This window comes from Uloborus diversus, chromosome 6 (genome assembly GCF_026930045.1).
Source record: "Uloborus diversus isolate 005 chromosome 6, Udiv.v.3.1, whole genome shotgun sequence".
Lineage (NCBI taxonomy): Eukaryota > Metazoa > Arthropoda > Arachnida > Araneae > Uloboridae > Uloborus > Uloborus diversus.
The window spans coordinates 25,041,942-25,066,830 of NC_072736.1; the positions used below are offsets into that span (position 1 = coordinate 25,041,942).

At 33.5% G+C, this 24,889-nt stretch overlaps 1 protein-coding gene across 1 annotated transcript in view; it reads right to left on the bottom strand.

Annotated features, from left to right (window-relative positions):
• Positions 1–1,160: 1,160 nt before the first annotated feature.
• Positions 1,161–24,889, bottom strand: part of LOC129224193 (calumenin-like) — a 40,259-nt gene continuing 16,530 nt past the window's right edge. The window contains exons 5-7 of the mRNA XM_054858611.1: positions 22,927–23,163; positions 9,635–9,831; positions 1,161–5,296 (exon numbers count right to left, since the gene is read on the bottom strand). Coding sequence (XP_054714586.1) covers positions 5,192–5,296; positions 9,635–9,831; positions 22,927–23,163 — 539 coding nt within the window. The 3' untranslated portion in view covers positions 1,161–5,191. The remainder of the gene's footprint in view (positions 5,297–9,634; positions 9,832–22,926; positions 23,164–24,889) is intronic.

Genomic DNA, 24,889 nt, shown 5'->3' on the forward strand with positions numbered 1-24,889 from the left:
CTTGCTTTTAGTATTTTTTTTCCTTGCAAAAATGTAAATCATTTCATTTCCACTCATTAATGAATTAAATTATTAAAAATGTCAAATTTTAATAACTAATCTGTACTGAAATAGATTTCTATGGGAAAAATATCTGAGCCCCCCCCCCCCCTTTAAAATTACACATATAGGCGCCCATATCAAAAACACTTGTGTTCAGAAAGGTAAAAAAAATTGTTTGCTACATTTTCATATATTGAATGGGACAGAGAGAATAGGACAATACAAATTCTATAACTGATTTTGAAGCAGCATTCATAAGTTTTGTAACAGCAAATACTCTGTTGGTTATAAAATAGTTGCTAAGAGCATCATCCGTATAGCAGATTAAAGGGAAGGTGTATAGCATTCTAAAACAAACCATTGTTTAAAAACATTTTTGCGCCAAGTTTGTAAAAGAACTAATGAATAATCACAACACAGTGGGTGAAGCAGTTTCAGGTCCAAAAGGTACTCAAAAGTCGGACTGGTCGTGCTGGATCAAACATCATACCATTGTTATGTGTTCACTGCCAAGGTAGACAAACCTAACGCCTTGCGATTTTTTACTGTGGGATTTCATTAAAGACTAAGTGTTTGCCTCCGATTGTCCAAGACTTATTCAAATCCTTAGAAAAAGAGGTCAATACTCTGGAGCTGTCAATAACTGAAGGGCTTGAATCATTAGAAAATATTTTCTATTTGGAGTGACAGGAACTTAAGTACCATAAAGATGTTTGCTATATGACTGGAGAGCCCAGGGTCAAAAATATCCGATATTTTGATATATATTCGATATTTTCAATTAGCACAAACTATAAAGTCTTCAAACACTTCTTAGTAAATGCATCCTCAAATCACTCTTTATTTTCTTATATTATAGTTACAATATGTTGACTTAAAATTAAGGCTTCTTTCATTATTTATATCTAATATTTCATTTTACATTTTTATCAATTTTAATGCAGTTAATTTAGCATTAGCTGTTTTACTCATTTTTGTTAGTGTTATGATTCAGATCTAAATAATGTACATTAGTCAATGCAGTCAAGCATTAGCTGTTTTACTCATTTTTGTCAGTGTTATGATTCAGATCTAAATAATGTACATTAGTCAATGTAGTCATGAGACATTTTCTTTTTTTCTGAGCAAGGTTTAATATTTAATTAGGCAATTTTATTGTGAATTAAAATTGATACATTACTAATAATTTTATGAATATAAAATACAATTAAAAAAAGAATATTATACTACTTTGTTACATTAATAATATATTAATACATCACAAAAATATAGTATACAGTGAAACCTGTGTAAGTTGACCACTCGCAGTGCAGTACTTTGGTGGTCAACTTAGACAGGTGGTCAACTTATAAAGGACGGTAATGATTTTTTTTTATCTCCTTATTTCTTGCATCGTGTATTCATTTTTTGAGTGATTCACCCTTATTCTTTCCGTTCAACTCACTTTCATTGTTTAACATTATTGAAAATGAAACAATAATTAAAAATACAATTCAAATAATTTTGTTATTTTTTCCTTCTTTTTAACTACATTAGACACTATAGTTTTAGAAATTCTAAATATGTCAGCTAATTTACTCTTGCTTTCTCCATTTTCAATTAATTTTAATATAATATTTCAAACTTTTTATTAATCTTAAGTTCAACTAACTTTCCTTCTCAAGCCTTTTTTTGGACAACTTATAGCACAAAGAGCAATAGCGCGACTCTCCCAGTTCATAAAGGTAAAATCAAAATGTCCTATCTCTTAATCTCTTGCACCAGAAACATGTAACTTGACTCATCAGCAGGGCCAGATCTGCGTACCCGCAGTGCGAGGGGCCCGCGTCTTTAAAGGGGCTAACGGCCCTAGAAATCGAAGATAAAAAAGAAAAAAACTAGCAGTAAGACTTATTCACTTTACAAATAGACACTGCTGGTCACTAAGGGGGGGGGGTGAATGTATAAATCCGGGCCTGCTCTTTTTAGCACAATTCCTGTGTTGCCACAACATATTGCAACTAAAAGAAAAGACTTTGAACTTTTCTACTGACACCTATTTTCATTGAACAGAGTACAAAAAGCTATCTCAAATAGAGCAGCAAATAAAAAACAAGTTTGTAGAATAGAGAGCAGCATAAGCTTTATGCTGCTGTTTGGTAAGTAGAATGCTAGTCTGTCGTCAAAGCATTAAAAACATTTTTAGAAAGCTATCAAAAAAATAATAATAAAATAAAATAATTTGCTGAAGAAAGTTTTAAAAAATATACCAAGAGGTCAACTTACAAAGGGTTTTTTACAATACTCCAAACCAAATTTGGCGTACATTAGTGGTCAAGATAGACAGGTGGTCAAGATAGAAAGGTGGTCAAGTTACAGAGGTTTTCCTTCATTATATGAGATAGGTCTAATTCCGTTCCTGACAAAAGTGGTCAACATAGACAGGTGGTCAACTTTACAGGTTTTACTGTATAACGTTTTTGTTATTTTTAATAATAAATGAACAATATTACTATGATTAAGATATTTTTTATATTAAAAATACCGTAGTTGAGAAAATAATATCGAAAACATCAAAATACGAGTATCATGGTATTTTCAAAATAAATCTCGGATATATATCGGCGAACCCTGGGAGAGCCACATATAGATCTATAGAAACTTGATAACTATAGTTACTGTAAATATTATTCATTAAAATAATAAATTAATGCTTTTTCAAATGTGCTTTCCTTTTGTTCCATTCTATATAAAACACCTTGTATTTCTGTTGAATTCAAGTATAGAGCTTTCAAAATTATTCTGAAGAAGACTCACTATTTAAGCTAATACGAGGCGTATCCGGAAAGTAAGTACCATTTCGTTCTAATGCCGCTGCAGCGCTGCTGTCGGCGCTCAGTGCATGCGTACTTGTTTCCTCTGTTCATCGGCTACAAACTCGCGCCATTACAGTTGATTTTTCTTGTGTTTTGCGTTTACTGTGGCCGTATATAATGTTTAAATAAATCGGTGATCCCGCCGACTGTGAAATTCCTTCTGTGATCCGGTTTTTGAATGCAAACGTAGAGGAATGCTCAGTGAAGGAATTGTGTTGCTGCATGACAATACTCGGCCCCATACTGCTCGTGACACTTAAAGACTAATTGAACAGTTCGGTCGGGAGCAGTTTAATCACCCGCCGTACAGCCCAGACTTGGCACCGTCTGATTTCCACTTGTTCCTGCACATGAAATGAGAACTTGGAGGTAGGCGCTTTGCTTGTGATGACGACGCAAAAAACGCTGTAAATTTATGGCTCTCTTCATTGGTGGCAAGTTTCTTTGAGGCAGGTATAAATAAGCTGGTGAGCCGCTACGACAAGTGCCTCAACAATGGTGGAAACTATGTTGAAAAATAATTTAAGATATGATCTTTCATGTAAACATTAAATAATCTTTAAAAAAAATTTTTTTATAGCTTTTTTTTCAAAACGATACTTACTTTCCGGATACGCCTCGTACTTTAAAAAATTAACAACAATAGATTCAGAGGATTTCGCTATTAAATTGAGAAGTGTAAAACTGTGTCCTGTCCTGCAGGTAGCAGATAAACTTCATTTTGAAAATATTTTTTTTAAAAATGTTAGAAAAACTTATTGATAAACAAATCACACAAGTAAAGTATTTACACAAAGTTGAAAAATGTTTTACTTTTAGCTTCAAATAATTGACTTATATACAAAGGAAAATTTAGTACAATTTGTCCAGTACATGACAGTGGAATCAAAATAATTCAATATCAAGATAAAATATTTGATTATTTTAATGATTATGAATGCTATTAATAAAAGAATACAAAAGCTATGTCTTTGAAAAATAAAAGCATTAGGAATTCAGTTTCTTTAAATATATACTTAAACTTCACTTTAAGACTGAGGTGTTTTAAAAGCTTGAATTATTCTTTTAAAATTATTAGTTTTTGGAACATTGAAGTGTTTGAGAAGGATTCTTTTAAGTACACTTCATTATGCCTAATGCAGTGAAGAATACATACATAATGCTCGAAAGTTTCATTTTAATATCTTATAATTTAAATCCAGGTATTGTTTCAGGTGAATTCTTAATTTCAAGTGAATGATTTTGTATAAATTACAAAGAACTACTTTTAAACTGATTATTAAGAGTAAGAAAAATTTGGAAAACAAACAAACAAAAAAAAGACAGGAAATGCACTTTTTAAGGTTATCAAATTACCATATATACTCGCGATTAAGTCGAGAAATTTTGCACAAAAAATGAGGTTAAAAGTTAGGGGGTTGACTTATATGTGGGCAGAACTGCCAAAACCAATTCTTGGAAAAAACCACTGGGAAAACATGAACATTTTCTCGAGTTTTAGTTCAACCCTTTTAAGCAAATGCTGTAGAAGTAAATCCTTACACATTCTGCTATAAGTTTACATGGTCTGACTGCGAAATAAAGACTAAACAATTACAGTAGATACAGTTCGACTTATACATGAGACCCAATTATACACGAGTATATACGGTACTTATTTTCATATAGGAATTAAACTAAATGCAGTTCTATGTACATCTTGCATCTTTTGAGGCCTATATAAATGAAATGAATTTTTAACCAAACAAGTTGTAATTTATTTCAATGAGACTGAAATGTTCAGTTGCTAAAAGGAAGACATACACAAAATTTGCTGCCTTAACACAGCATGAAAAAAACCACAAAAAGGAAAAATTCTTTGAATATAAAATGAAGGCACTTGTTTGAAAACAATTACAGATTTGAAATTTTGAGATAAAATGAACTTGATTGATTTACTATAATTATAAAACGAAAAAAGTAAGTAGTAATAATAAAATTTAGCAAAAATTACTATAAATATATTTAATATAGACAAACAACGATTTAAAACATTTATAAATATTTTGTAACTTAACAACAGCAGTTTTTGAGGTTAAATACAAGTTGCCTTATCAAACAACATTGACGATGTTTTATAAAAATGGCAGCACATGACTTAGAAATATAATACTATGTCAGATCTATAATTTAAAAATATATAAAGCAAACATATCAAGAGTAAAACAAACAACACATAAAATTATCAAAAAATTTCAATAATGAACAATAAGTTCAAGAAAATAGCAGCTTTAATTTCAAAATTATGTTCACATTCAAAATTCATCATGCCTCGTTAAAGCTTCTCCAAAATCTGTAGCTTTGCTTCCCACAAACAAGTCATAATTATCTAAAATTTCTTCTTTAGTCAATTTTTTGTCCTATTAAAAAATATTAGGTGTATATTAAGTCATGATCAATACATAACCTAGACAAGTAGTCAACAATTAAATTTCAGTGTACAGTTGGACCTCCATATATCGAAGTAGCAAATTGCGGGAAAAAATTTCATTACATAGAAATTTCGATGTAAAGAAACAATCTTAGTTTATCATCAAAATCTCCTAAAACACTATAATTAAAGCTAATTTTCGTGTGAAACCAAATTTCTAATTTATACGAGCATCAGATTAAATGAAAGTAAATAAACAAAAAATTAAATGTGAAACATTTGGCTGAGCGCAAGAGATGAGATGGGCTCAGCCTAGGCCCGAAAGCCCGAGCCCAGGCCCGAAGTGGGCTCGGCTCATGGTATAAGATATTTAATCTTTAATCTCCATACAAATACTTTTTCTATTACAAATGGATTCTTGTTTAAAATTTTACATAGCTCTAGTGTAAAAGTGCATGATACTTAAACCATGGGACAAAGTATTTCAATTTGAATTTTAGAATTTCTTTTTTGGGCTTTTCTCTTTGCAATAAACATATGCTATTATTATTTTTTTTTTTTCAAAAAAAAAAAACTATTAGGATATTTGAATTAATATTTGCCTCACATGAAAATTTAAAAAAATGAAACAAAAAAATAATTAACAGTTATTTATAACATGTTTATTCGCGATTACTATTGCAAGACATAACATACTATTTTATCTGAAATAGAGCATTAAGAGAGAAATTTTAATAAAATGACCTTTATTACTAAATAAATTTATTGAAAATGTTTTGAACCAATCACTGTTGCAATGTAAGAACCCATGTTTGGTTGACCTCAGATAAAACAAAACAATAGCTGAGAAACCTTGTCGAACTCTAGTGGGCTCGGTTTTGAGAGTTATTGATGTGGGCTCGGATTTTGACACGAGACAATATCCCTTGGCTCGGGCTTCTAAAATGCTGTTTCATGTTTTTGAGTGAAAGTTTTCTGTAAGTTTCAGTAATTTTATTATGGCTTTCCGATTCCTCTTAATAGCAGGCACTCTGCTTGCGGAAATACTAAATTTACCAGAAATAACATTTTCGCGCCTTCATTCTTTGGCAATTCAACTTGATTCGCAACATTAGGAGATTTTCGTTTTGACAACAAAATTGAAAGAAAATTAAAAAATCAATCTACTCAACTTGAATGGTTTTCACTGAAGCTAAAAAGACTAGGAATGATAATCAACAGACAATAGGGATAACTTGAAACTGACTTTACTGTGTTACTGGTTACAACTACGATTGAAAATATAATTGTGGGAATTTAAGAACAGAACAACGGCCTATCTACACACCCCTCAAGCCCAGATTCCTTCAGAGTTTCGTAACAACCTTTAGCGAACAAAATTTTCTTCCCTAACCTTTATTTGTCATGAGACAAACAGTTTAAAGTGGAAAAAAAAATGTACCAATGTCTCGAAAAAAATTTCGATAGAGATTTTTTCGATATATAGAAACAATTTTTCTATGAAATGGACATGGAAATTTGCTGGGATTTTGATATATAGAAAATTTTGATATGTGGAAGTTCGATATATGAGGTTCAACTGTATTATACAAATAATTAACTGTAAAGAAAGTTGACGTCAAGTATATATAATTCTACTATTCTGTCTTCAAAAACCTTCAAACCCTTTTTTTTACTTCTCACAGACAATGGACGATCAAAATGTTGTTGATTCAGGTGTATTAATAAATTTTGAAAAAGATCAGTCACAGTGCATGACATAAGTAAAACATCCATTACTTTTTCTCTGTGATTTGTAACGGTATTTGCTATTATTTTTTTTCTTGTTGGAATCAATTACAAAATTATGTTAGTTTGTCTTAAACATCCTTCAAACCAGAACTTTTCACTTTTATTTTCTTTTTCTAAAACTGAAATCCCAGTTCGTTTACATTTGTCTATTAGAAAAACTTCAATGATCATCTCCAATTTAATTCTCTTTACCAATTTTGTTATTTCATTAACAAATTGCTTAAATATCTTGTGTAAAGAATAAGAAATATATAAATAAGATTCTTAATTTGCATTTTCAAAATATTTGTCTAGTTTTAAGAACAAATTTTCACATTTCTAGCTTTGTTTCTTTTTAACTTCTTTCCTTCTCCCAGATGGGTATTTTTAAAGCCTGGATAGTTTGTTTCTGTTCTGAAGCGATGACAACACGATGGGAATGAGCTCTGCACAAATTAAATCTAAAGGCCTTACAGGCTGACGATTCATACCCTTATTAGTCAAAAGATATTGTGTATTATAATTAATCAAAACTCATAGTCCTTTAAAATTTCTTTGATAATGATGCAATGGAATTACATAATTCCATTCTAAGTCCTTTTAATATTTCAACAAGAACAGTAAACTCTCAATTATCTGCAGTCTTTCACACTTTCCAAAAAAAAAAAAAAAAATGCACCCATTTCAACTTAACAAGTGAATAATTTTCAGACCTGGGTTTCAGATCTGCACTACTTACTGATTTTTAGACCTGCATTATTTACATGCAAAATGAATAACCAAAAACGTTTTGTTAAAGAAAATTCCCCTCCCTTCCCCTATATGTTTTAAGTGTAATCTAGCTTGACCTGTTTCAGTTAATTTGCTTGCACGATTTGCTGGAATATGTAATCCATTTTCAATAATGAGCAGTCCTTGTTTAGATTTTACATATTTTTTTACATACATTGTTATTGTTTCTAATAAGAGTTTAAATGCATAGGAGAGTTATTGAATTTTTACAGCTATTGCATACACTAGTATCCTTTTTTTCCCCTATTTTCAGGGGTGCCCACCTAGGAGGAGGGGGGGGGGTCATGGCGCAGACTGCACCATTGAGATTTTTAGAAGGGTTGTTTTGAAGGGTATTTTTCTCATTTTTTTGTAGGGGAGGCTCTTGCTTTGGGGGGCGGGGGTCTTTGAAATATTGAGAAGGTGCGCCCTTGCCCTTAGGGGTGTGGGCACCCCTGCTATTTTATAGATTGCACAAAATTATTGTGCCACCCTATTCCATGGAAAATTGGGAGTTTACTGTAGTTTACTTTACTTATTACAAAATAATGTCCCACAGAATCTTCCATATTTTTACCTATTCCCCCATTTTCTTGTAAATCTTCTGCATATTTGGAAAAAGCGATTGGCAGCAATGTAATTGCATGACGCATTATGTACCAGCTGTATGTGATTGCATCACGCTTGAGAAGAAACTAGAGTACTTTTTTGACCAATAAAAAAATAGATTTGTTCTTTTGTTTGTATGTAGACGTGTTTTTTAGTTTCTACTCCTTAGTTTCCTGTTTGAATATTTAAAAATGAGTGCATCAGGAGTTGCTTCAAAATAAGGGAAAATAAAAACTTTATTGACTATGAAAAAATAGCAGTTTGTGTACACACAAAGCACTATTTATAATGCATCTTTCATTGGACTGATGGAAAATGGCATACATGGATGTGCCATCAAATTTTCAATAAACAGCTCAGATTATTGCACATTTAATTCCATCAATAAATTAAAAAGTTGAAAGGATAGTAGATTATTAGGAAAAATTACTTCTTTAGTAGGGTCATGGGCACTTGGAACAGCTTAGCGGAAGAGGTGGTAATGAACATGGGGGTGGATAGCTTTAAGAGGGCCAGTGATCTTCATTGGGGACTTATAAACTGACTAGCACCAGCCTAGCTGGGCCCAGAGCCTGTTGCTAGTCGTCATATTTGTATTTGTATTAGTGCTTTAATATATTACTACATTGTATTTTTAGTAAAACTAATAAAAAAATTCTGTACCTCAAAGCCAGACGAACGTAAGTCACATTATGATAATATTACAGTAGAGAAGAAAAACTTTTTTCTAGCGCATGCAAAGGATGGTAAGCGTGCCCTTTTAACCCTAGTAAAAAATTGAAAAAGATATATTTTTTTTTTAAATTACATTCACATGGCTTGATATGGTTTAGACTTCTACATATAATGCACTTTTCAACAGAAAATCATAATTTTTGGACTTATATCCTTCTGGCTCTGAGGTACATAATTTTGCAAGCATCCATTTTCTTCCGCCCCCGACAGTGATTTTTAAGTTGGACACTGGAATGTGTGACATTACTGACAATTTTTCACTTTTAATCAAGTCAAACTCCTTAGCAACAGTTTTATCTTCAATGAAGGTGCTTTTGTTTTCCCAAAATTTTCAATTTTTAACCTCTTCCTCCAAACATTTTTAAAACTTGAACGTCTTCCCTGAGATTTCACATTTCATATTATCAAAAAATTCAAGAATGTAAAAAAAAAACTATTTTACCTTATTATCATCAGCCTCATGAATAAGATGTCGAGACTCAGCTTCACTATCATCAAATTCACTGGGGAAAATCCACTCTTTGATTTCTTCTCTGTCCATAAAACCATCGTTATTTTTATCTCTATAGGCTGTAAACTGCTCCTTTTCATTTTTAACCCAATCAGGTTCATCTTCTTCACTTCCACTGTACATGTCACCTATGTCATTAGATATAATTAAAGTGTTAATGTATTTAAAAAATTAAAATTTATAACAACTTAATTTTTGATTAGAATTATCAACATTTGAAAACAATTTCACTATGGCATATAGCTCAGTCTTGGTTAAAAAATTAATAAAATAAAAAAATTGGCTGTTTTGTTTTGTACCTGTCATTTATGTTTTGATAAATTAAATGTATCTCCTACAATTTTAAGCTTTACATTCTGCTCAAATGTTTTTCAAGTTGTCAGATTAGGATTTAGTTCATCAAATTTGAAATAAGAATTGAAATGTCTGTCTGTGGTCATAAGCACACTATACAATACCAAATAGCACCCAATGGCAAATAATGCACTCTCATTTTCGGGATGAGTGGAGGGAGTGAGGATTAAGTTCAAATTTAGTTGAAAAAATATATATACAGGGTCTTCCGTTTTAACTTGCAAAAAACCTCTATTTTCACAACCGTTATTCTTAGATGCATACTTCCAATTGCGAAAATGTTCAAAATCAGATGCAGAGTTAAGATATTGAAAGTTTGAAGTAAAAATAAAAGTGAGTCAAAAAATACAAAATTTAACTTTTTACATGGGTCCTAGGTCCCCTAACTTATATTTAGAGAAATAATCTCCATTGAAAAATATTACTAATGATAACTTACGATGTTTAAACGAAAAGCCGAAGGGCTAAATTTCGTAAGTCAGTCAACAATGTTACATGCTTATACAAGCAGAGATAATATCACACAGTGGAAGGTGCAGAATCAAATATTAATGTGAAGAAATGAACATTGAAAACTTGTTAAAATCTTACCAAAAATTTATTGGTCCATAGTAACTAAAATAAATATAACTAACAAAAATAAGTTCTTAAGAATAAAATCCCGGCCATAAGTGGAGGCGGAGTTCGCAACTCCCCAACACCTATCGGACCTAACTCACAGGAGGCTGACGAACACAAAAGAAAAGAGAAAGAACGATTGGAATCGTTCACTATTTATACTTGCCTCATTTGCATATGATTGGGCATCAAAGGATGCCAACCTAAAACTGAAACTTTACACGTGCCGAAAGAGTTGAGAAGTTAAATCTAATTTGAATAAAGTTAATTTTATATTATATTACATTAGGAATGAGAACGCGGATAAATATCGTTTACCGATGTCCATCATATCCCCCCTTCTCATTCAGTAATGTTATTAAACTTTAAATTTTTATACAATTTTAATAGATTCAAAAATAACCCAAAAAAATCCACAAAGGGCCAGGCTTAATCTTTTACAAAAATTTAACAATTCAACAATAAACAAATATGGATATATATCCATCATAATACATCATCCATCAGCAGCTGCAGCTCAATACATCACTGCTTATTTGATTGAAGTCTTTTCTCAAAAAAGTCCTTCTTGCCTATTGATGATCCACAGTCCAAGGAAATAGTAAGTCCAAGATTAACATTTCCACTGCAAACTATCTTGTCAAACTGTAATTGACAAAAATACTCGAAACAGTATCTTTGAAAAAGATGGGCACAATGATTTTACAAAAAAATTTTTTTTCACAATGACAAAATTATTTAAAACGCTTAGTTTCCAAAAATAAACTCTTGTCATTGAATCAAATTCCTCCATCTCAAAGATTAAACCAACGAGAAATTTGAAAAAGAATTTCAGTTGTTACAAAAATATTTATACTTTAATACCCCATTTTATTTATTATACTAAACAATTTCATACCATTAAAAACTAACAAAATATTTGTTCACAAAAACGATTCAGTTCAAAACGGGTCTGCGGCTTCGTAAAAATATCGGCCCTATTGGATTTACTGCCTACATGTTTTACGGTAAAAATGTCCCGTTGAATCAAATCACGAACAAAAAATAATTTTACATCAATATGTTTTGTACGGTGATTTTCAATCGGAGATTTAACAAAGTCAATGGCCGATTGATTATCAACGTACATTACAGATTTAATTTTACTTTTTCTAACAATTCCCCAGCGTAAACATTCGTTTAATACACGGTCAAACCACATAAGCTCTTTAGACACTTCACAAAGGGCCACAAACTCACTTTCCATAGTGGAAAGGCTAATACAACGTTCCTTGAAGGTTCGCCATTCAATCGGCGCATTATCCAACAAAATTAACTGCCCCCCGAGTGAAGTTCGATCATCTCGATTAGCTGCATAATCGGCGTCAGAAAAAGCTATTAATTGGGTTCTATTACAATTCAATTTAAGTTTTAAATCTTTTGTTTGAAAAACATAACCCAGAAGTTTTAAAAGACCGTTCCAATGAATGACACCAGGGTTGCTTTGAAATTGACTGAAGATATTGACCGCATAACAAATGTCCGGTCTCGTTCTGCTCGCAATGAAAGAAAGACAACCCAACAAATTACGATAAGGAATCTTTGACATTTCAAATTTTTCATTTTCTGTATTAGGACAATTCGATTTCGAAAAAACAGTACCTTTACAAATCGGCAATGACGAAACCGGAAAATTAAAATGTTTGAACTTTTCAAAAACTTCAATGATATATTTCGTTTGGAACAAATTCAAACCATTTTCAGTTCTTTCAAATTCAACACCTAACAGTTTTTTCGTTTTTCCGAGAACTTTTAAGTCAAAATTTTTCCTAAGTAAATTTAAAACATGATTTAAATTCTTTTCTTTCCGTGCGAGCAAAACAATATCGTCAACATACAACAATAAAATGACACATGAATTATAAATATAAACACAATTACATTCTTCAAATTTCTGAAAACCAATTTTCAATAAAACACTGTTTATCTCAAAAAACCACATACGGCCACTCTGGTGCAAACCGTAAATTGCTTTATTAAGCTTACAAACTAGATTTTCTTTCCCTTCTATTGCAAAACCCGGTGGTTGTCTCATAAAGATGCATTCTTTTAGAGGTGCATATAAATAAGCATTTTTCACATCGCACTGCAAATCAAACCAACCTTCTGATATTTTCAAGGAAAAGAAAAATCGAACCAATGAAAAATGAATCGTCGGACTAAAAGTCTGATCGTACGATTCAGGGGATTGTGCATATCCCTGAGCAACAAGTCTCCCACGATATCTAACAATTTTCCCCGATTCATCTCTTTTAACATTGAAAACCCATCTCGATCCGATTGGTTTTTCATTTGCAGGCAAAGGTGTTAAATCCCACACTTTTCTAGAATGCATAACCTCTAATTCATCCCTCATTGAATCTAACCACTGGTCCTTCTGCTTAGATTTAAGAACCTGTTTGTAATTCTTAGGAATTACAATTTCATCATCTAGTCATAAGTTACATAAATTTAAATGAACAGTTTGATCAGAAATTTCACCTTGATATAAATTTTTACCATTAAAATCAAATAAATGTGGCTTAAACAAAATAGCATTTTTAGAACAATATTTTTCAACATCATTTAAAGAACGTAATCGTTTAGAAGAATGTTTCTCATAAAAATAAATATCAGTACGAGATTTATCTGACCTTGGGATTGCTTTCCTCACCCATTCTGTTTCACGCAGCTGGGCGCGTGGTGGGTTTTCCCCATTTTCACTCAAGTCAGAATTCGAATCTGATTCATCCCCGCTCGTCTCGCTTTCACTCTCATCAGAAGATAAGAATTTAGACGGCGTACTCGGGCTTTCACTTCCGTTATCCGATTCGGAATTCGATTCATTTTCTGAATTTTGAGAATCTGATTGAATATTTGACCATTTGAGACAGGGACCCAGCACAGCTCCACTAGAGTCACTCTCTGATATATTTTTAAAAGCTTCTTTGTAATACACATTTTCATTAAAATTTACATTTATACTTTCAAAAATTTTTCCGCTTTCGGGAATCCAGATACGAAAACCCTTAGTGTTAAATGCATAGCCCAAAAATATACCTTTTTTGGCTTTAACATCAAGTTTGTGTCTTTGCTGACGGGGTGTTCCAAGATAACACAAAACACCGAAAGGTTTGACGTGCCTAGCACTTGGCTTACGTCCACCATATAACTCAAAAGGTGTTTTAGTTTGTCCTGAGTGACAAATCCTATTCCAAGTATAATTGAAATAAAGCATAGCATCCGGCCAAAATCTTTTACTTAGCCCGCTTTCTTCCAATAATACTGTTGCAGCATTAGCGGCTGAGCGATTGTACACTTCGGCCAAACCGTTCATCTCTGGACTGAAAATATTGGTTAACTCATGTTTTATACCGTTATCCAAACAATAATTGTCAAAAACTTTATTTACGAATTCTCCCCCGTTGTCAGTTCTAACAGCTTTTACTTTAAGATTTAAAAATCTTTCAGCACGCTTTATGTGCCTTATGAAAATTTCTGGTACTTTGCTCTTTTCACTAATTGGATACAAAGCAGATTTACGTGAAAAATCATCAATGACTGATAAATAAAAACGTTCCCCCTTATTTCCCTTAATATTACATGGACCCCACACATCAGCATGAAGTAATTCAAGGGGACATTTAGACCGTATTTTACCTATTGGTTTAAATGAAACACGTTTAAATTTACCAATTTTACAATTTTCACAATCTATTTTTACGTTTTTGAATTTAGGCAGGCCATGGACACACTCAAATTCACCGCTCTTTCTGATACTATCGGTGTTAATATGTGCCAGCCTTCTATGCCACAATTCTAATTTTTCTACATTAGAGCATTCAATTTTCTCATTTTCGAAATGATCATTACTTTTATTTGGTTTTATACTTTCTTGATACGATTTATTATACAAAATTTGAGGTTTTACAAAATAAATGCCATTTCTTAAAATTGCTCTAAATATAAATCCATTTCGACCAGATATCGTCACGGAGCCGTTTCCCCCTTCAAACTTAGCACCCCCCTTATCGAATTTAGTACCCGATAACAAATTTTGACGCAGATTAGGAGAGTACATTACATCTTTTAAAACAATGATAGTATCATCAAACTTTAATTTCACAGTTCCCATCCCCAAAATGGGGAAAGTTTCATTTCTAACGGCTACAGCCATTTCTTTGTTTCGTAATGGTTTAAAGTCCTCAAACGCACTACGAATGTTGACGAAATGATGGGTGGAACCAGTGTCAAAAATAAATTCATTTGGGTCTTCTGATACTTCATTTAGATGTACTTCGGAAATGAAAAAGTTCTGGTACTCACATGTTTCCTTTTCCACTGATGGGGAACTGCACCTCGCAGTTTTCTTGTTCGCCTTCCTCTTGTTCCGGATTGGTGATCTTGACTTTCTGTTTCGTTGTTCGAGGTCCTTGTCAAGCCTCTGTTGACACCCATTTATTTTATGGCCGGGTTTATTACAGTTAAAACAAATTAGTTTCCCTTTTACTCCCTTCTTGTCAAAATTACCCGGTTTCTTTACAAAGTTAGCTCTGCCGATAATTTTATCGTCCTCATTTTTTAGTCGAATTCGCGATTCCTCGGCAATAAGTTCGCTGACTACTTTATTAAATGTGAATTCCTGTGCAGTAGTTCTAAGAATAACTTGACAAATATTGTCAAATTCTGAGGGCAAATGACGCAAAATTTGAAAAATCAAATAATTTTCAGAGAAATTCGCGTCTATAGCCTTAATTCTTTCGAAAATTTGCCGAGTACGGGCAGCGAAAAGATTTATCGACTCTTCCTCCTTTATACGACATTGGGATAACTCTGAAAACAATGTCATGTGCTGACAACGATTGTCAGGAAAGAAGTGATCTTTCAAAGCCTTCCAGGCATCAGCCGCGTTGACCTGATTTTCGATTATCTTTTTGAAATTTTTCTCCAAATTTAAATAAATTATGGATAGAGCCACATCCTGTCGATTTTGAAAATTACGAATCTCTTGCTCAGTAGCCTTTTTTTCATCATTAGAAAAAGGTTCTTTTTCAATTCCATTAACTATCTTCCATAAACCTCGTTCCATTAGGACAAATTTGATATCAGATGACCAACTCACATAGTTGTCAGACCTTAATTTTTCGATAGGAACACTTTGGGATGCCATGATTGATAAGAACATGAAAAACGCCAAAAAAATAAAAAAAACCTAATTGCAAAAAAAACAACCAACAAAATCTCAAAATATCCCCGAAAAAAAAACCTAAATAGTGCAACTGTTACAGCTTCCCCCCTGGAACAAGTCCAGGTCTTCCGCTGAATTTAGCAGCCACTATTCTGCCTAACACCAAACCAACTATATCCCCCCATAAAATGCAAACGAAACGTCTGAGAAAAGTTTACACTACACATGGCTTAAAGATTCGATACAAATTTCCAAAAGGCAAAAGAAAAGCTTCTATTTTCACAGTTTTCATTCAACGCCGATGCGGGGAAAACAATTGGAAAAGATTTCCAAACACTTGTCATCTACCGATTCAGCAAAAAGACAAGTCAGTTACAACATTCCATTTCATCACAAAAACACGAAGTCTAATACTCTACTCTGCTGACAATTCGAAAACATCTTAATACATCATGATACTGAACACGTAATTATTCTGATACAATTGGGTAGGGCTGGGCCCATAACCCTTATGATAACTTACGATGTTTAAACGAAAAGCCGAAGGGCTAAATTTCGTAAGTCAGTCAACAATGTTACATGCTTATACAAGCAGAGATAATATCACACAGTGGAAGGTGCAGAATCAAATATTAATGTGAAGAAATGAACATTGGAAACTTGTTAAAATCTTACCAAAAATTTATTGGTCCATAGTAACTAAAATAAATATAACTAACAAAAATAAGTTCTTAAGAATAAAACCCGGCCATAAGTGGAGGCGGAGTTCGCAACTCCCCAACACCTATCGGACCTAACTCACAGGAGGCTGACGAACACAAAAGAAAAGAGAAAGAACGATTGGAATCGTTCACTATTTATACTTGCCTCATTTGCATATGATTGGGCATCAAAGGATGCCAACCTAAAACTGAAACTTTACACGTGCCGAAAGAGTTGAGAAGTTAAATCTAATTTGAATAAAGTTAATTTTATATTATATTACATTAGGAATGAGAACGCGGATAAATATCGTTTACCGATGTCCATCAACTAACACAAAAAACTTGACATTTGTGCTACCAAAACTCAAGGAGATATTAGAGTTCAAAGTTTTTAGGGACCATACAGAAGATGAGAATGGAACTTCTCGCCCTTCTAGAAGAATGAAAGGTTGTCAAAGTAAAAAAGCAAAATGTTTATATTTTTCAGCACTATTCAAAAATTTTTGCCAATGCTATGCCAAGATACGCAAGAACACACGACAAAGCCTCAAACAGTTTGAGAAACCACACTCTATGCACTAGTGATGGGCATAATCGAGTTCTCATAATCGAATCACTTGAATATTCAGGATCATTCAAGAACTCGATTACCATGAGTTCTCGATTTTCGTATCTCGAGTTCTCGATTATCACTTCTCCAGTTCTTGATTATCACTTTTCGAGTTCTCGAGCAATGAACTTCTTGAGTTCTTGATTATCACTTTTCGAGAACTCGAGAGATCAACTGCTCCAGTTCTCGCCTTTAACTTCTCGAGATGTTGAGTTCTTGAGATATTGAGTTCTCAAGATATCAATAACTCAATTAGCGTATTTTTCAATTGATTTGATAATTGAATGAACCTCTCATTATAATTGATTTCTGAAAGGGGTGCCCACCTGGCGGGGGGGGGGGGGGGAGCATGGCACAGACTGTGCCATTGACATTTTTAGGGAGGGGGTATTCTAAGGGGTATTTTCTCATTTTTGGGGGGCTCTGCGATAATGAGGGGGGCACCTCTGCTTCTGAAGTGATTCAGTTGCAGCTCTGGATCAGTCATTTAGGGGGTAAGGGCTGGATTTGAAAAGTTAATGGTTTTACTTATGAATGGGAATGGTTTTTATTGTCTTCCAAAAAGATTTGCATTGAGACCTTTTGACCCTTCCCCCAGAAAAATTTGGAGTGACAGGCTGCGCTGAGGTGCCCACAGGGGAGGTTGGTCATAGTGCAGACTGCGCCATTAAAATTCGTAGTGGACGTTAGTCTTTTTTAGGGAGTATCTTTCTTGAGGGGGGAGGGTGTTTTGAGGGGTATTTTTCTCCTTTTTTGGGGAGGAGGTCTCTGCGATATTGAGGGAGGGGTGCCCTTGACCTCAGGGTAGGTGGACAATCCTGCTTCTGAAGTGTTTTAGTTGCAGGGGCGGATCCGTCATTTAGTGAGTCAAAGGGCTGGCTTTGAAAAGTTGATGATTTTACTTATGAATGGGCATGGTTTTTCTTATCTTCCAAAAAAATATGCATTGAAACCCTTTAACCCTTCCCTCAGAAAAATTTGGAGTGACGGGCTGCACTGCGGTGCTCACAGGGGAGTTGGGTCATAGCGCAGACTGCGCCATTGAAATTCTTAATGGACGTTAGTATTTTTTAGGGAGTATCCATCTTGAGGGTGGGAGGGGGTCCCTAATTTTGAAAGGTGTGCCAGCACACTTGAGGAATAGATACCCTTGCGAACTAAATGGTGTTATGATCAAATAATTGCCTCTTGAATGTTTCATTCGAATAGTGTTATAATTGAATGTGTGCTGTCGATTGCTTGATTATCGAATGATTCTTTGGGATGCTTTGGTAGTCTAATATGTTTTGAGCGAAAGGTGTTAATGAATGAACACATGGACGGGTCTGGGAGACATGCGCTGTGTGTCCCGGTGGTGGAAGTAAAGGCTGGGGGCGCTAATAAGGTTCTAACTTCAGAGGCATTAAAATTATATTTCAGGTAAAAAGGGGAAATACTTAATTTGAAAACATGAGGGGACGTCTTCCCCCTTAGGTCCACCTTTAACTATAAGGTTTTAGAATCAAATAATTGCTTCACGAGTGCTTTTTTTCGAATGGGGTTACACATGGAAAATGGGGAGAGCACACTTCGTTGAGTAAACGTTTTAAAACGATTGTTAATGCTGTGACAATCAGGTTAAAATGTTTATGAAATGTTTAATCGCAATTAGGACTCGAGCGATGCATCGGCGCCGATGGTTCAACAATTTAGCCATCGGCATCGGCGGCCGATGCTAACTCGCAGGAAACATCGGCCCATCGGCCTTAAAAAACATCGAAAAGCCGATGGAATTGGCCGATGTTTTTGGAAAAAAAAGGACCTTTGTTGTTTTACTTTTTAATACAAAGTAAAGTGAGTTATTGTTTTCACATAAAATTGTTTACTTAAATTTCAGTATGAATTTTTATTTTAATCACCCCTGAAAGAGTTTTTAATACTGCATTTAGGTACCAAACAAGTTAATTATTGCGTTGTTTCTTGTGGTTGGATGTACGTAAGTATCTCTCATAAGTCATAACTCAAAAATGGTAAGCTGTAGAAGGCTAAATTTTCACGTGTGGGATGTGCATACGTTCCAGTTGTGCAATTCCCTTCTTGTTTTCAATCGGATGTTCTAAAAAGCCTATTTACTCATTTTTTGTGGCTATTAATTACTTATTTCAAGGCAAAACTAATACAGCGCCTCAGACTGACGATCATTTGGTGATATATTGCCGAATTGGAGACTATGGAAACAAATATGAGATGGCGAAACCGGTTTTGTTTCATTTTGTTAGATTCTCGTTGGGCCGACGGTAATTTTTAATTTTTCCATATTTGTAATATGAAATACAGTAATGCAGTCTTTTTTGTATCGCTTCTGCGGAGCTACAAGTTTGGGGCCCGTCGAAATACATTTTGGGGCCCTATTTCTCTATCATAGAAAATGTAAAACATTTATCATAAGCATTTTTGTAACTCTGGCCCCTACGGTTATGGGGCCTCTCGTGCAATTGCAATATTTGCTATATTTTAAATCGCGCCTGCGCGTCAAAACAAACTCGGGCGCAAGTTTTAAAAGAGTTTTTCTGCTCAATGTTTATGATTACTTTGAACTCTATTTTTTACGACTATTTTTTGTATTTCCGAGAACACTTGCGTGCCCCTCCTCCCACCCCCTCAATTTCTGAAATTAAACTGTAGTTGCACTTTTGAGTTGTTTAAAAGTAACACCATTCATAAAATTAGAGTTTTTTTTTTTTTTTTTTTCAAGCTTTATTTTTTGTTTAGGAAAAATTTAGAGAATTAATCAAACAAAATTGATTTAAGACGTTTTGAATAGTGACATAATTCGAAAATCAAAGGGACTTTTGAATTTTTTCTTCGTAAGTGCTGAAGTAGATTCAGAAACTCTTCCGAGGTGTTGGTGGTAGCGGTTCTGTACTAAAAAAATGAGGCCAAAAAGTTTAATGTTGTGAGTTACCCCAAAATCAAAGGGTGACCCTCCTAACCCACCCTCGTCGTGTCAAGCATTTCTTACATATTTAACGATTACTTATTTTGGTCATGAAATGTCATTTTGAGTATTTCTTATATTTGTTTCACCTATATTTCGTAATGCGAAATCTTTTTTGCATCATGAATAGCGATCGATTTTTTTTCTGTTATAAGTAACTATTTTTATGTATTTATATAAAATCAATGAATAAGTTATTTTCATTTTCATCATATTTTTAATAATATGTTAGAAAAGTTTAAAGGATTTTCTATTATGCAATTTTTTAAATTTCAGAAAATTATTGTTAAATTGAAAAATTTAATTTGAACTTGTTTGTAGTGCTTCATAAAAGATTAAACAATCAAATTATTCAATATTACGTGTGCAAACATCAGATCAAGTAGTATATGTATTCAGTTATTAACTTGGTGTAAATATTGAGTTTGTTTATTGTAGTTGCGTTTTAAGAACCTTGCTCTTTTCATGGCTATTTCTTTTTCCAGCAAAATTTATGTCACTCTTATAGCTTTTATGAAAAATGCAAACTTTTCTATTCATAAATTTTAAATAAATATAAAAATATTCCTAATATGATTTAATATTGAAATTTATCTGTTAACTTTTTTGTTCAATTTGATGACTAAAAAATGTCTACGTGCAATTTTTCCACTTTGATTGCGTTATTTGTTGACGGTATTATAGTTTTATTCTTAATTTTCATTTTAATGATAAAACATAATTTAATGTTTTTTAACTATGTTTAATGTACCTAAATCCATACATTTTGACAATATTACTGAAATCTTAGTTATATGTTCAATTTAAAAAATCAATTGGTTATCAAACAGTCTCTTTGTTTTTCATCCTTTTTTTTCTTTCTTTCTTTATTTTATTCTTTTCTTTTTTTTTGGTTGTTCTTTGTCTCCCATCATACAGCAGTCAAAAAAGGAAAAACATAACTACACTCTATACAGATTGTATGTACTACGATCCAAAAGTTCGGGGGACAAGCTGTATAAAACCTTACCCAGAATAATTCACATAACCAAAGCACATCCACCTTCAAAAGGTCGCCATGAGGGACAATGATACTTCTTCCAGCGTTCATATAACTTTTGGAAACACTCATGGAAGCCATTTTTCGCTACCTTCTGTGATGAAGCTTTATCTTCTCCTGAGGGAAGAAAGCGGCGTCCATGCCAATCTTTTTTGCAGGGAACAGGTAAAAGTCATACGGAGCTAAGTCCGACGAAACGTTATGTTATTTGTTTGTCATATCAGAGTATTGACAAACCAAACCGTGCATCCTCAGCATTAAAGTCGCCTTCTTCCTCACGATGAAGTTAAAGCCTTACAGGAAGTTGCGAAACAGGCTGCCAGTGCTTCTAAAAGCTATACGAACGTTGGCAGAAGTGCATAGTCGTTCAAAGTGACAATTTTGTAGATAGATGTGCTTCGATAATGTGAACTATTCAGGGTAAGGTTTTATACAGCTTGCCTCAAACTTTTAGATCATACTACGTACGTATGAGTTTTCAACTTACTATTTCATAACGTTTTTGAGTGACGCAAGTTTACGCGGATGAAGACATCACATCACAAGTGAGTTTGCGATAATTAACTAAGGATGATTTCAAAATGGAAATTTCGGTCATCTATATGTTCTTAGGTACATATGCATGTACAGATCTGCCGAAAAAACTTCTGAAGTTTAAATTGGGTGATCGTAAAATATAAATTTAGGTCGAAATCCGATATATATATTTTGTGATTACAATTCCTTATTCGTCGAAAGAAAGTAAAATGAAATGAATCAATGATTCTTTAAACCTGACAATCTTATCAATTTATTTCTGTTTGATTTTTTTTTTTTTGTTTTTGCCATCGGCCAACAACATCGGCCATCGGCAATCGACCATTTGGAGGAAAACAATCGGCCATCGGCCGTCTTTGAACAATCGGCCAGCAATCGGCATCGGCCCATCGGCCAAAAAATGCCATCGGTCGAGCCCGAATCGTAATGTGTTTATAATGCAGTGGTGCCCATCGCCCCTCCCCCCCCCCCATGGTCATGACACTCATCCCTCAAATGCGACGAAGAACCCCCTGAATGAGAGCTCCCTCAAATTAGACTAAAGCCCTCTTAAGTGACCCTCTCCTCTTCAAAACTTCAATGGCGAGGTCTGCGTCATGGATCCGACCCCCCCCCCCTCTCTTGTGGGGACCTTTGTATAATATTGCTTGTTGTCAAATGTTTAGTCATCTTGAGTCTCGGATGATTCGAAAACCGAATACGTAATCTGCTTTTCAGAGAAACTTGGTAATCAATTTAAACCCTTTTGAGGGCCAGCGCACGGGAAATGAAGCGTAGCTACGGAACCTTAAGTTCTGAAATAGACCGTTGTAAGCCAGCATTTTCAGCAGTTTTGCCTCAACTTTACGAAAAAAAAAAATCCTTTTATGAATTTTTAAAACTAATAATTTCCTCCATACTAATTAGCTTTAATGAGCGGCATGACAATAACATATCTAGTAGTGGCGCTTGCTCATAGACTGGTGTGGAAAATCCCTGGAAAATGTTTGGGTGAGTCAAAAATAATTTCTTGAAATTGTTGTATAAACTACAATGACTTTGTCATCTCCCCCACTTAAAATTTTAAAGATTAAACTTCATCATGAAAAACAACTAGTTAGAAAATTAAATTATGAAGGATGAATATTAGCCAGACAATTAAATCCCCCTCCCCCCATGAAAGACACTAAAAAACATACCAATGTATTCTTGAGCAGATATTTGACCATCACCATCTTTATCTATGTCTTCAATGGTTTCCGTTATAACTGTTTCATGCATACGTGGTGAGTCTTCAGGATGAAGGAAATCGGCAAATTCTTCCTTTGATAAATGATTATCACCATCCTTATCAGCAACTTCCCATCTTCGCTTGTCTCGCTGCATCATCTCTTTGTATAGTTTAATATCATTTTCATCATCTTCAAATTTAGTTTCTGCCAATACACCATGAAGAATAGTATACGAGTTACTGAAAATTCACATTAGTATGGATTTGATAACACTACTATCATCACAATAATGGTATTTTTGACAGAAATTGTACACTACTAGCAAAAATATTTACAAAATAATACTTTTACATGAATAGCGCATATTAGATAGAATGTAACTTATAGTTTGGGTGAAATTATTTGTACGACATTAAAATATCTTTACAGAACAGAGAACAAATTTTATTAAGATACCTCGAAATAGGAAATTACTTTTGCCTGTTCGAATTTTTTTTATCGCATCTATCTAAAAGTGTCATTAAGTTTGTAAAAACAATTTCACTTATGCAGGTTTTTGGAATTTCACAGGTACTGCAATATATGATACAAGCTGATTAGTTGGAGGTGGTAAAAATTCACCATTGTATCTTCATCAGAGCCTGCAAAAGCAAACTCTCCACAAGCACAATCGCTTCATACAACAAGGATTCACATCTAGTTAGATTTTCCTAAACATTCAAGTACAGTGAAGAATCATTTATACGTTTCTCTTTTATATGTTTTATCAATTACCCGTTTTTTAAAATTCGTCCTTGTAAAGTCTAATGCACAGTAATGTATACTAGACCAGTGCCAATACCTTTGAAAATGGCAAAAAGTTGGAAAAAGTTCACTTGCACAATTTTTTCCTAAACAGAACCATAATTTTTTACACCGAGTAATGAAATTAAAGATTTTTTTTTTTTAATGGGGACTGAATTTTTGTGGCTAACTTTATCAACTATTAAACTACTTCACGCAACAGAATAACAAGCTATGCATCTTGTACTGTAATATAACGAAATAACCTCCTATAAATAGAATTGCCAGGCATCCCGGTTTGACAGGGACAGTCCCGGTTTTCAGACAAAATCCCGGTGTCCCGGCCAGTTTACTTCACGTCCTTGAAAAAGATAATTTGATTACAGATGACCAAAAAAGTCTAAAAATAATAAACTGTGAAGAATTATATAAAATAATAACTCATTTCTACATCTCAGAGCCAGACTGACGTAAGTCAAAAAATTGCGATTTTCTGTTTATTACTGTATTGTATGTAGAATCCTAGTCCACATTGAAAAATGCAAACATAATTCCAAAAAAAAAAAAAATCTTCTGTAATTATTTACCAGTGTTAAAAGAATGCGCGTCCATCCTTTGCATGCGCAAGGCAAATGTTTTTCCTAGTTCCAGTAAAGTAGCGATTATGTGATTTATGTTAGTAAAATTAATATTGGATTAGCTTGTTAGGATTTTTACAATAAGATTAAAAATAAAAAAAGTCCTAGTCAATGCAAAGAACGTGTAAATATTGTTAAAATTTTTATTTTGCATCTAAAGTTTTTCTTCTTACTAAAGCAACTTAAAAATATTAACATGTAAGAAATAAAATGTTTAAATGTATCTGCTTGCATTATGTATTATTTATTACATCTGGTTTAGGTTTGCTGAGATTTACACAGTGGAAAATGAAAGAGGGCAGAAGTTTAAAAGCATTTAGTTTATTTAAATTCAAAATGTTGAAAATCATGTTTGATATCAACTTCAAGCACAGATATGTTACTAGTGGTTGACTCGCCATTTAACTGAAGACACAAGCTTTTATAAGAATAGAAATGATAATGCTGCAGCAAACGTGTGTGACATCACACTGACGAATTGGCAAGAAAACGTCATTGCCGATTTGTCC